General features: G+C 43.5%; 1 protein-coding gene across 3 annotated transcripts in view; it reads right to left on the bottom strand.

The window, feature by feature from the left end:
• LOC129815742 (ceramide synthase 5-like) overlaps positions 1-13,308 on the bottom strand; it is a 43,754-nt gene that overhangs the window by 9,849 nt on the left and 20,597 nt on the right. For all 3 annotated transcript variants that reach the window (XM_055869827.1, XM_055869825.1, XM_055869828.1), the window contains exons 3-8: positions 12,745-12,875; positions 8,763-8,820; positions 8,613-8,663; positions 7,900-7,992; positions 4,745-4,873; positions 4,357-4,463 (exon numbers count right to left, since the gene is read on the bottom strand). In XM_055869827.1, the coding sequence (XP_055725802.1) occupies positions 4,357-4,463; positions 4,745-4,873; positions 7,900-7,992; positions 8,613-8,663; positions 8,763-8,820; positions 12,745-12,875 (569 nt within the window). The remainder of the gene's footprint in view (positions 1-4,356; positions 4,464-4,744; positions 4,874-7,899; positions 7,993-8,612; positions 8,664-8,762; positions 8,821-12,744; positions 12,876-13,308) is intronic.

Genomic DNA, 13,308 nt, shown 5'->3' with positions numbered 1-13,308 from the left:
AGTTTGCCAAAAGGCACCTAGACTCTCAGACCATGAGAAACAAGATTCTCTGGTCTGATGAAACCAATATCGAACTCTTTGGCCTGAATGCCAAGTGTCACGTCTGGAGGAAACCTAGCACTATCCCTACGGTGAAGCATGGTGGTGGCAGCATCATGCTGTGGGGATGTTTTTCAGCGGCAGGGACTAGGAGACTAGTCAGGATCGATAGAAAGATGAACGGAGCAAAGTACAGAGATATCCTTAATGAAAACCTGCTCCAGAGCGCTCAGGACCTCAGACTGGGGCGAAGGTTCACCTTCCAACAGGACAACAACCCTAAGCACACAGCCAAGACAAGTCTCAATGTCCTTGAGTGGCCCAGCCAGAGCCCGGACTTCAACCCGATCGAACATCTCTGGAGAGATCTGAAAATATCTGTTGCAGCGATGCTCCCCATTAAACCTGACAGAGCTTGAGAGGATCTGCAGAGAATAATGGGAGGAACTCCCCAAACAAGCATTTCGCTACACTCGCAATAACCTGTGCTAACCATGTGTATGTGACCACTAAAATTTGATTTGAAATACAGGTGTGCCAAGCTTGTAGCGTCATACCCAAAAAGATTCAAGGCTGTAATCACTACCAAAGGTGCTACAACTTAGTACTGAGTAAAGGGTCTGAATACTTATGCCAATGTCATATTTCAGTTTTTAATTTTTGAAATCCTGTTTTTGCTTTGTCATTATGGAGTATTGTGTGTAGATTGATAAATAAAAAAACTGAATCGATTCTAAAATAAGGCTGTAACATAACAAAATGTGAAGAAAGTCAAGAGGTCTGAATACTCTTCCCGAATGCACTATAGTTCTGCTGAATGTTATTTAACCTTTAGTTAACCAGGAAGTCCCATTAACCAGGAAGTCCCATTAACCAGGAAGTTTCCCAAGGGAGACCTGGCAGACAGACAGAGACTAACCATAGAAGGCAGATGATAACCATAGAAGGCTGTGCTGCACTAACCATAGAGAGTGGGTAGATAGATAACCATAGAGGGTAGATGGTAACCATAGAGGGTAGATGGGTAACCATAGAGGGTAGATGGATAACCATAGAGGGTAGATGGATAACCATAGAGGGTAGATGGATAACCATAGAGGGTAGAAGGGTAACCATAGAGGGTAGATGGATAACCATAGAGGGTAGATGGATAACCATAGAGGGTAGATGGATAACCATAGAGGGTAGATGGATAACTATAGACGGTAGATGTCAACCATAGAGCTTCACTAACCGTAGATCACAACCATAGAGTTTCACTAACCGTAGAGGGTAGATGGATAACCATAGAGGGTAGATGGGTAACCATAGAGGGTAGATGGGTAACCATAGAGGGTAGATGGGTAACCATAGAGGGTAGATGGATAACCATAGAGGGTAGATGGATAACCATAGAGGGTAGATGGATAACCATAGAGGGTAGATGGATAACCATAGAGGGTAGATGGATAACCATAGAGGGTAGATGGGTAACCATAGAGGGTAGATGGATAACCATAGAGGGTAGATGGATAACCATAGAGGGTAGATGGATAACCATAGAGGGTAGATGGATAACCATAGAGGGTAGATGGATAACCATAGAGGGTAGATAGATAACCATAGAGGGTAGATGGGTAACCATAGAGGGTAGATGGATAACCATAGAGGGTAGATGGATAACCATAGAATTTCACTAACCGTAGAGGGTAGATGGGTAACCATAGAGGGTAGATGGATAACCATAGAGGGTAGATGGGTAACCATAGAATTTCACTAACCGTAGAGGGTAGATGGTTAACCATAGAGGGTAGATGGATAACCATAGAGGGTAGATGGATAACCATAGAGGGTAGATGGATAACCATAGAGGGTAGATGGATAACCATAGAGGGTAGATGGATAACCATAGAGGGTAGATGGGTAACCATAGAGGGTAGATGGGTAACCATAGAGGGTAGATGGGTAACCATAGAGGGTAGATGGATAACCATAGAGGGTAGATGGATAACCATAGAGGGTAGATGGATAACCATAGAGGGTAGATGGATAACCATAGAGGGTAGATGGATAACCATAGAGGGTAGATAGATAACCATAGAGGGTAGATGGATAACCATAGAATTTCACTAACCGTAGAGGGTAGATGGGTAACCATAGAGGGTAGATGGATAACCATAGAGGGTAGATGGGTAACCATAGAGGGTAGATGGATAACCATAGAGGGTAGATGGGTAACCATAGAATTTCACTAACCATAGAGGGTAGATAGATAACCATAGAGGGTAGATGGATAACCATAGAGGGTAGATGGATAACCATAGAATTTCACTAACCGTAGAGGGTAGATGGGTAACCATAGAGGGTAGATGGGTAACCATAGAATTTCACTAACCGTAGAGGGTAGATAGATAACCATAGAGGGTAGATGGATAACCATAGAGGGTAGATGGATAACCATAGAATTTCACTAACCGTAGAGGGTAGATGGTTAACCATAGAGGGTAGATGGATAACCATAGAGGGTAGATGGATAACCATAGAGGGTATATGGATAACCATAGTTGGTAGATAGATAACCATAGAGGGTAGATGGATAACCATAGAGGGTAGATGGATAACCATAGAGGGTAGATGGATAACCATAGAGGGTAGATGGATAACCATAGAGGGTAGATGGATAACCATAGTTGGTAGATAGATAACCATAGAGGGTAGATGGATAACCATAGAATTTCACTAACCGTAGAGGGTAGATGGGTACCCATAGAGGGTAGATGGATAACCATAGAGGGTAGATGGATAACCATAGAGGGTAGATGGATAACCATAGAATTTCACTAACCGTAGAGGATAGATGGGTAACCATAGAGGGTAGATGGATAACCATAGAGGGTAGATGGATAACCATAGAGGGTAGATGGATAACCATAGAGGGTAGATGGGTAACCATAGAATTTCACTAACCGTAGAGGGTAGATAGATAACCATAGAGGGTAGATGGATAACCATAGAGGGTAGATGGATAACCATAGAATTTCACTAACCGTAGAGGGTAGATGGGTAACCATAGAGGGTAGATGGATAACCATAGAGGGTAGATCACAACCATAGAATTTCACTAACCGTAGAGGGTAGATGGTTAACCATAGAGGGTAGATGGATAACCATAGAGGGTAGATGGATAACCATAGAGGGTAGATGGATAACCATAGAGGGTAGATGGATAACCAAAGAGGGTAGATGGATAACCATAGAGGGTAGATGGATAACCATAGAGGGTAGATGGATAACCATAGAGGGTAGATGGGTAACCATAGAGGGTAGATGGGTAACCATAGAGGGTAGATGGATAACCATAGAGGGTAGATGGATAAACATAGAGGGTAGATGGGCAACCATAGAGGGTAGAAGGGTAACCATAGAGGGTAGAAGGGTAACCATAGAGGGTAGATGGATAACCATAGAGGGTAGATGGATAAACATAGAGGGTAGATGGATAACCATAGAGGGTAGATGGGTAACCATAGAGGGTAGATGGATAACCATAGAGGGTAGATGGATAACCATAGAGGGTAGATGGGTAACCATAGAGGGTAGATGGATAACCATAGAGGGTAGATCACAACCATAGAATTTCACTAACCGTAGAGGGTAGATGGGTAACCATAGAGGGTAGATGGATAACCATAGAGGGTAGATGGATAACCATAGAGGGTAGATGGATAACCATAGAGGGTAGATGGATAACCATAGAGGGTAGATGGATAAACATAGAGGGTAGATGGATAACCATAGAGGGTAGATGGATAACCATAGAGGGTAGATGGATAACCATAGAGGGTAGATGGATAACCATAGAGGGTAGATGGATAAACATAGAGGGTAGATGGATAACCATAGAGGGTAGATGGATAACCATAGAGGGTAGATGGATAACCATAGAGGGCAGATGGGTAACCATAGAGGGTAGATGGATAACCATAGAGGGTAGATGGATAACCATAGAGGGTAGATGGATAACCATAGAGGGTAGATGGATAACCATAGAGGGTAGATGGATAAACATAGAGGGTAGATGGATAACCATAGAGGGTAGATGGATAACCATAGAGGGTAGATTGATAACCATAGAGGGCAGATGGGTAACCATAGAGGGTAGATGGATAACTATAGAGGGTAGATGTCAACCATAGAGTTTCACTAACCGTAGATCACAACCATAGAGTTTCACTAACCGTAGAGGGTAGATGGGTAACCATAGAGGGTAGATGGATAACCATAGAGGGTAGATGGATAACCATAGAGGGTAGATGTCAACCATAGAGTTTCACTAACCATAGAGGGTAGATGACGAGCCGTGTGATGAAGAAGACTACTGCAAACAGAACAAAGAGGAAGTCACACAAGCGCTGGTACTTGGCGTAGTTGGCCAGCTTGGCTGCCTGAAAAAAAGGAGTAGGAAAAGCTTGATATATTTGAATGTACCTACTAGTTTCTGTGTCTGACTGAATGTTCCATGTCACACCAGAAGTTCCTTCTTCATGAGAAATAAGACTGATGTACATTCCAGTATCTACATTAGCATATCACTGAGAATGCATGGCCAACTCATTCTAAGTAGTATTCTAGTTTGTAAATGTGGACATTAGAACTGAGCCTGTGTGTGTGTGTGTCTCTGTGTGTGTGTGTGTCTCTGTGTGTGTGTCCGTCCATACCCACTAACCTCCAGTATGAAGTCTGATGCGTCGTGGACGCACATCACCAGGCTCCCGACACGTAGCATGTTGTTAGCGTAGGAGAAACTGATCAGGCTCACTGTTGCTAGGTGATGGATGAACATGATGGGGAAGTCCTGCAATTCAATAACGAACCAGGAGGAGGTTACCACAGCAACTGGGTCATAACAAACCAGGAGGAGGTTACCACAGCAACTGGGTCATAACGAACCAGGAGGAGGTTACCACAGCAACTGGGTCATAACGAACCAGGAGGAGGTTACCACAGCAACTAGGTCATAACGAACCAGGAGGAGGTTACCACAGCAACTGGGTCATAACGAACCAGGAGGAGGTTACCACAGCAACTGGGTCATAACGAACCAGGAGGAGGTTACCACAGCAACTGGGTCATAACGAACCAGGAGGAGGTTACCACAGCAACTGGGTCATAACGAACCAGGAGGAGGTTACCACAGCAACTGGGTCATAACGAACCAGGAGGAGGTTACCACAGCAACTGGGTCATAACGAACCAGGAGGAGGTTACCACAGCAACTGGGTCATAACGAACCAGGAGGAGGTTGTCACAGCAACTGGGTCATAACGAACCAGGAGGAGGTTGTCACAGCAACTGGGTCATAACGAACCAGGAGGCGGTTGTCACAGCAACTGGGTCATAACGAACCAGGAGGATGTTACCACAGCAACTGGGTCATAACGAACCAGGAGGAGGTTACCACAGCAACTGGGTCATAACGAACCAGGAGGAGGTTGTCACAGCAGCTGGGTCATAACGAACCAGGAGGCGGTTGTCACAGCAACTGGGTCATAACGAACCAGGAGGATGTTACCACAGCAACTGGTTCATAACGAACCAGGTGGAGGTTACCACAGCAACTGGGTCATAACGAACCAGGAGGAGGTTACCACAGCAACTGGGTCATAACGAACAAGGAGGAGGTTGTCACAGCAACTGGGTCATAACGAACCAGGAGGAGGTTGTCACAGCAACTGGGTCATAACGAACCAGGAGGAGGTTGTCACAGCAACTGGGTCATAACGAACCAGGAGGAGGTTGTCACAGCAACTGGGTCATAACGAACAAGGAGGAGGTTGTCACAGCAACTGGGTCATAACGAACAAGGAGGAGGTTGTCATACTTATGTCATGCAATAAAATGCCAATTAATTACTTAAAAATCATACAATGTGATTTTCTGGATTTTTGTTTTAGATTCCGTCTCTCACAGTTGAAGTGTACCTATGATAAAAAATTACAGACCTCTACATGCTTTGTAAGTAGGAAAACCTGCAAAATCGTCAGTGTATCAAATACTTGTTCTCCCCACTGTATATACAATTTAAAAAACTGAAATACCTTATTCACATAAGTATTCAGACCCTTTGCTAAGAGACTCGAAATTAAGCTCAGGTGCATCCTGTTTCCATTGATCAGTCCTTGAGCTGTTACTATAACTTGATTGGAGTCCACCTGTGGTAAATTCTATTGATTGGACATGATTTGTAAAGGCACACATCTGTCTATATAAGGTCCCACAGTTCACAGTGCACGTCAGAGTAAAACCCAAGCAATGAGATCGAAGGAATTGTCCGTAGAGCTCCGAGAGGATTGTGTCGAGGCACAGATCTGGGGAAGGGTACCAAAACATTTCAGCAGCATTGAATGACCCCAAGAACACAGTGGCCTCCATCATTCTTAAATGGAAGAAGTTTGGAACCGTCAAGACTCTTCCTGGAGCTGGCCGCCCGGCCAAACTGAGCAATCAGGGGAAAAGGGCTTGGTCAGGGAGGTGACCAAGAACCAGATGATCACTCTGATAGAGCTCTTCAGTTCCTCTGTGGAGATGGGATAACCTTCCAGAATGACAACCATCTCTGCAGCAATCAGGCCTTCATGGTAGAGTGGCCAGACGGAAGCCACTCCTCAGTGAAAGGCACATGGCAGCCGGCTTGGAGTTTGCCAAAAGGCACCTAAAGACTCTCAGACATTGAGAAACAAAATTCTCTGGTGTCAGGAAAACCTGGCACCATCCCTACGGTGAAGCATGGTCGTGGCAGCATCATGCTGTGGGGATGTTTTTCAGCAGCAGGGACTGGGAGAATTGTCAGTATCGAGGCAAAGATGAATGGAGCAAAGTACAGAGAGATTCTTGATGAAAACCTGCTCCAGAGCGCTCAGCACCTCAGACTGGGACGAAGGTTCACCTTTGAACAGGACAAAGAGCCTAAGCACAAAGCCAAGACAACTCAGGAGTGGCTTCGGGACAAGTCGCTGAATGTCCTTGAGTGGCACAGCCAGAGCCAGGACCAGGTCATCTCCGGAGACCTGAAAATAGCTGTGCAGCAATGCTCCCCATCCAACTTGACAGAGCTTGAGAGGATCTGCAGAGAAGAGTGGGAGAAACTCCACAAATACAGGTGTGCCAAGCTTGTAGCGTCATACCCAAGAAGACTCGAGGCTGTAATCGCTGCCAAAGGGGCTTCAACAAAGTACTGAGTAAAGGGTCTGAATACTTATGTAAATGTGATATTTCAGTTTTTTCTTTTTAATAAATTAGCAAACATTTCTAATAACCTGTTTTTGCTTTGTCATTATGGGGTATTCTGTGTAGATTGATGAGGGAGAAAAAACGATTTAATCTATTTTAGAATAAGGCTGTAACATAAAATGTTGAAAAAGTCAAGGGGTCTGAATACTTTCCGAATACACTGTAATCTTAATCTCAGTCTTACAAACTCCAACATAGCTTTAGCCTTATCCAACCCCGGACAGATTTTCTTGACCACATGGAATCCATGATGGAATTTGAATAATTCTATTAACGACCGGGACATTCTATCCTAATATCACATAAGTATAAATCCTGTCCCCTGTGCTGGAACTAGGCATTTAGAGGTTGAAACAAACAGCATTTCTGAGCAGAACCCATGTGATCTTTCATAACGAGTCATACTAAACTGCTCTAATCCAGTGGAGTCAAGGACATCCCTACGCCTGACCTGTATCTCACAACAGAAAGAAATATCTCAGCATACCTAGTAGTTTGTTTTTACATCTAGAGGCCAGTCTTTCTCCCCTTTCAAGTAGCGCTGTGTGTGTGTGTTCCCTTCAAACAGACAACATCTGTTGCCTGTCTCACCTTGCGTTTGATGTCAGTAAACTGAGAGAACATGAGGGACCAGTAGAAGCCCAGCTCAGTCAAGTAGTAGTGGTACAGGCCTGGAGTCAGGACCTGTTAGATAGTAACAGGGACCAAGACAGACAGGGTTTATGTTAATACGAACGGTACAGGCCTGAAGTCAGGACCTGTTAGACACCAACATGGACGAAGACAGACAGGGTTTATGTTAATACGGACGGTACAGGCCTGAAGTCAGGACCTGTTAGACACCAACATGAACCAAGACAGACAGGGTTTATGTTAATACGGACGGTACAGGCCTGAAGTCAGGACCTGTTAGACACCAACATGGACGAAGACAGACAGGGTTTATGTTAATACGGACGGTACAGGCCTGAAGTCAGGACCTGTTAGACACCAACATGGACGAAGACAGACAGGGTTTATGTTAATACGGACGGTACAGGCCTGAAGTCAGGACCTGTTAGACACCAACATGGACGAAGACAGACAGGGTTTATGTTAATACGGACGGTACAGGCCTGAAGTCAGGACCTGTTAGACACCAACATGGACGAAGACAGACAGGGTTTATGTTAATACGGATACAGATATTATTGAGCGTGTATACCATACTACTGTCTTCTTGCACCCTCCTGGGTTTACCAGGAAGTACTCTATCATTCCAAAATACTTCCAACCAAATAAAGAGGCAGCCTGTATAATGTCACCTGGTAGGGGTAGTTGTACCAGCAGTGGTGTGTATCCCACATCCATGGGCACTGTACAACACAGACAAACACAGTCAGTCTCAATTCAGTACACCACTGTTACGTCAATAGGAAATATGTAAATATACACACAATCACCGCAAATCTCACCTGCCATAGAAAACGAATCCCATAGGTAAATATGCACAGATAAAATGTAGACCTCCACCTGTAAATACATGACAGGGCTGGGGTCAGACAGAACAATAGACTGTAACCTCCACCTGTAAATACATGACAGGGCTGGGGTCAGATAAAACAATGGACTGTAACCTCCACCTGTAAATACATGACAGGGCTGGGGTCAGATAAAACAATGGACTGTAACCTCCACCTGTAAATACATGACAGGGCTGGGGTCAGACAGAACAATAGACTGTAACCTCCACCTGTGAATACATGACAGGGCTGGGGTCAGATAAAACAATGGACTGTAACCTCCACCTGTAAATACATGACAGGGCTGGGGTCAGACAGAACAATAGACTGTAACCTCCACCTGTAAATACATGACAGGGCTGGGGTCAGATAAAACAATGGACTGTAACCTCCACCTGTAAATACATGACAGGGCTGGGGTCAGATAAAACAATGGACTGTAACCTCCACCTGTAAATACATGACAGGGCTGGGGTCAGATAAAACAATGGACTGTAACCTCCACCTGTAAATACATGACAGGGCTGGGGTCAGATAAAACAATGGACTGTAACCTCCACCTGTGAATACATGACAGGGCTGGGGTCAGATAAAACAATGGACTGTAACCTCCACCTGTAAATACATGACAGGGCTGGGGTCAGATAAAACAATGGACTGTAACCTCCACCTGTACATACATGACAGGGGTCAGATAAAACAATGGACAGTAACCTCCACCTGTAAATACATGACAGGGCTGGGGTCAGATAAAACAATGGACTGTGACCTCCACCTGTAAATACATGACAGGGCTGGGGTCAGATAAAACAATGGACTGTAACCTCCACCTGTAAATACATGACAGGGCTGGAGTCAGATAAAACAATGGACTGTAACCTCCACCTGTAAATACATGACAGGGCTGGGGTCAGACAAAACAATGGACTGTAACCTCCACCTGTAAATACATGACAGGGCTGGGGTCAGATAAAACAATGGACTGTAACCTCCACCTGTAAATACATGACAGGGCTGGAGTCAGACAAAACAATGGACTGTAAAGGAATGCGTGTCTCGGTCTCTGACCTTGCATACACTTCATAATTACACACATCCTGATGAATCATGTATTGTAGTCAGTGACAGAACCAAGCCAGTAGTAATGACAGTAGTCAGATTCATTTACAAATTAGACCGCCACACACACACACAACACATAACAACGCGTGCACAAACCCACAGAGGTCAAGGGCAAACTCATTAGTCAATAAGAACCATAGATCAAGACTAGATGTTATAGCCTATGATATGAACCTACATGTTCTATACCTGGTTTAATAACATACATGTTCTATACCTGGTTTGATAACCTACATGTCATGTACCTGGTTTAATAACCTACATGTACCTGGTTTAATAACCTACATGTTCTGTACCTGGTTTAATAACCTACATGTTCTGTACCTGGTTTAATAACCTACATGTCCTGTACCTGGTTTGATAACCTACATGTCCTGTACCTGGTTTAATAACCTACATGTCCTGTACCTGGTTTAATAACCTACATGTCCTGTACCTGGTTTAATAACCTACATGTCCTGTACTGGGTTTAATAACCTACATGTCCTGTACCTGGTTTAATAACCTACATGTTCTGTACTGGGTTTAATAACCTACATGTTCTGTACTGGGTTTAATAACCTACATGTCCTGTACCTGGTTTAATAACCTACATGTTCTGTACTGGGTTTATTAACCTACATGTCCTGTACCTGGTTTAATAACCTACATGTCCTGTACCTGGTTTAATAACCTACATGTACCTGGTTTAATAATCTACATGTCCTGTACCTGGTTTAATAACCTACATGTCCTGTACCTGGTTTAATAACCTACATGTCCTGTACCTGGTTTAATAACCTACATGTACCTGGTTTGATAACCTACATGTACTGGGTTTGATAACCTACATGTACTGGGTTTGATAACCTACATGTACTGGGTTTGATAACCTACATGTACTGTACCTGGTTTGATAACCTACATGTACCTGGTTTAATAACCTACATGCACCTGGTTTGATAACCTACATGTACCTGGTTTAATAACCTACATGTACCTGGTTTGATAACCTACATGTCCTGTACCTGGTTTAATAACCTACATGTCCTGGGTTTGATAACCTACATGTACTGGGTTTGATAACCTACATGTACTGGGTTTGATAACCTACATGTCCTGTACCTGGTTTAATAACCTACATGTACCTGGTTTAATAACCTACATGTACCTGGTTTAATAACCTACATGTTCTGTACCTGGTTTAATAACCTACATGTCCTGTACCTGGTTTAATAGCCTACATGTACCTGGTTTAATAACCTACATGTACCTGGTTTAATAACCTACATGTTCTGTACCTGGTTTAATAACCTACATGTCCTGTACCTGGTTTAATAACCTACATGTACCTGGTTTAATAACCTACATGTACCTGGTTTAATAACCTACATGTCCTGTACCTGGTTTAATAACCTACATGTCCTGTACCTGGTTTAATAACCTACATGTCCTGTACCTGGTTTAATAACCTACATGTTCTGTACTGGGTTTAATAACCTACATGTCCTGTACCTGGTTTAATAACCTACATGTCCTGTACCTGGTTTAATAACCTACATGTTCTGTACTGGGTTTATTAACCTACATGTCCTGTACCTGGTTTAATAACCTACGTGTCCTGTACCTGGTTTAATAACATACATGTACCTGGTTTAATAATCTACATGTCCTGTACCTGGTTTAATAACCTACATGTCCTGTACCTGGTTTAATAACCTACATGTCCTGTACCTGGTTTAATAACCTACATGTACCTGGTTTGATAACCTACATGTACTGGGTTTGATAACCTACATGTACTGGGTTTGATAACCTACATGTACTGTACCTGGTTTGATAACCTACATGTACCTGGTTTAATAACCTACATGCACCTGGTTTGATAACCTACATGTACCTGGTTTAATAACCTACATGTACCTGGTTTAATAACCTACATGTCCTGTACCTGGTTTAATAACCTACATGTCCTGGGTTTGATAACCTACATGTACTGGGTTTGATAACCTACATGTACTGGGTTTGATAACCTACATGTCCTGTACCTGGTTTAATAACCTACATGTACCTGGTTTAATAACCTACATGTCCTGTACCTGGTTTAATAACCTACATGTACCTGGTTTGATAACCTACATGTCCTGTACCTGGTTTGATAACCTACATGTACTGGGTTTAATAACCTACATGTACCTGGTTTGATAACCTACATGTCCTGTACCTGGTTTAATAACCTACATGTCCTGTACCTGGTTTAATAACCTACATGTACCTGGTTTGATAACCTACATGTCCTGTACCTGGTTTAATAACCTACATGTCCTGTACCTGGTTTAATAACCTACATGTACCTGGTTTAATAACCTACATGTACCTGGTTTAATAACCTACATGTACCTGGTTTAATAACCCACATGTCCTGTACCTGGTTTGATAACCTACATGTACTGGGTTTGATAACCTACATGTCCTGTACCTGGTTTAATAACCTACATGTACCTGGTTTGATAACCTACATGTACCTGGTTTGATAACCTACATGTACCTGGTTTAATAACCTACATGTACCTGGTTTAATAACCTACATGTACTGGGTTTGATAACCTACATGCACTGGGTTTGATAACCTACATGTACTGTACCTGGTTTGATAACCTACATGTACTGGGTTTGATAACCTACATGTACCTGGTTTGATAACCTACATGTCCTGTACTGGGTTTGATAACCTACATGTACTGAGTTTAATAACCTACATGTCCTGTACTGGGTTTGATAACCTACATGTACCTGGTTTGATAACCTACATGTCCTGGGTTTGATAACCTACATGCTCTCACAGAACTTGGTGAGTATGCTGGGCTTATCCTGGTTGCGTCTTTGTCTGAACCATCGCTGGACCTTCCTCACATCCCAGTCCAGCTGCTTAGATAACCCGTCCAGGTGTCGCCAGTCTGGGCACTGTGGGAGTGAGAGAGAAAGAGACAATAGGGAGGGAGAGAGGGAAAGAGAGACAACGGGGAGAGAGTAATATGGGGCATAGGGAAGGAGACAGAGGGAGAGAGAGATACGAGAAAGTATGACTAACAAGGGAAATTCTGACACAGAAATTTGCTTTAAAACAAAGGCATTCCTGGCCCACCAACACATCACCAGACATCACATCAGATGACAGGCCTAGGTCATAAGAGTATGATTTATGAGTGAGAATAGGAGGAAGGAGGAAGAGATGGATTCAGAAAGTGAGGCGGTTGAGACGTGGACACGTGGGAGGGTGGGGGGCATTAGGAGACTGACAGCACTTATTGTTCTTCAAGAGGAAATTCTTTCCACAGCTCACAACTTAGAGACAAGAGAATGACACATCATCTAGGATCGAAAAATGTGGGTAATT

This window comes from Salvelinus fontinalis, chromosome 18 (assembly GCF_029448725.1).
Source record: "Salvelinus fontinalis isolate EN_2023a chromosome 18, ASM2944872v1, whole genome shotgun sequence".
In the NCBI taxonomy this organism is placed as follows: Eukaryota; Metazoa; Chordata; class Actinopteri; order Salmoniformes; family Salmonidae; genus Salvelinus; species Salvelinus fontinalis.
Note: the sequence above shows the minus strand (reverse complement) of the source record. Positions and strands in the feature narration are given on the sequence as shown.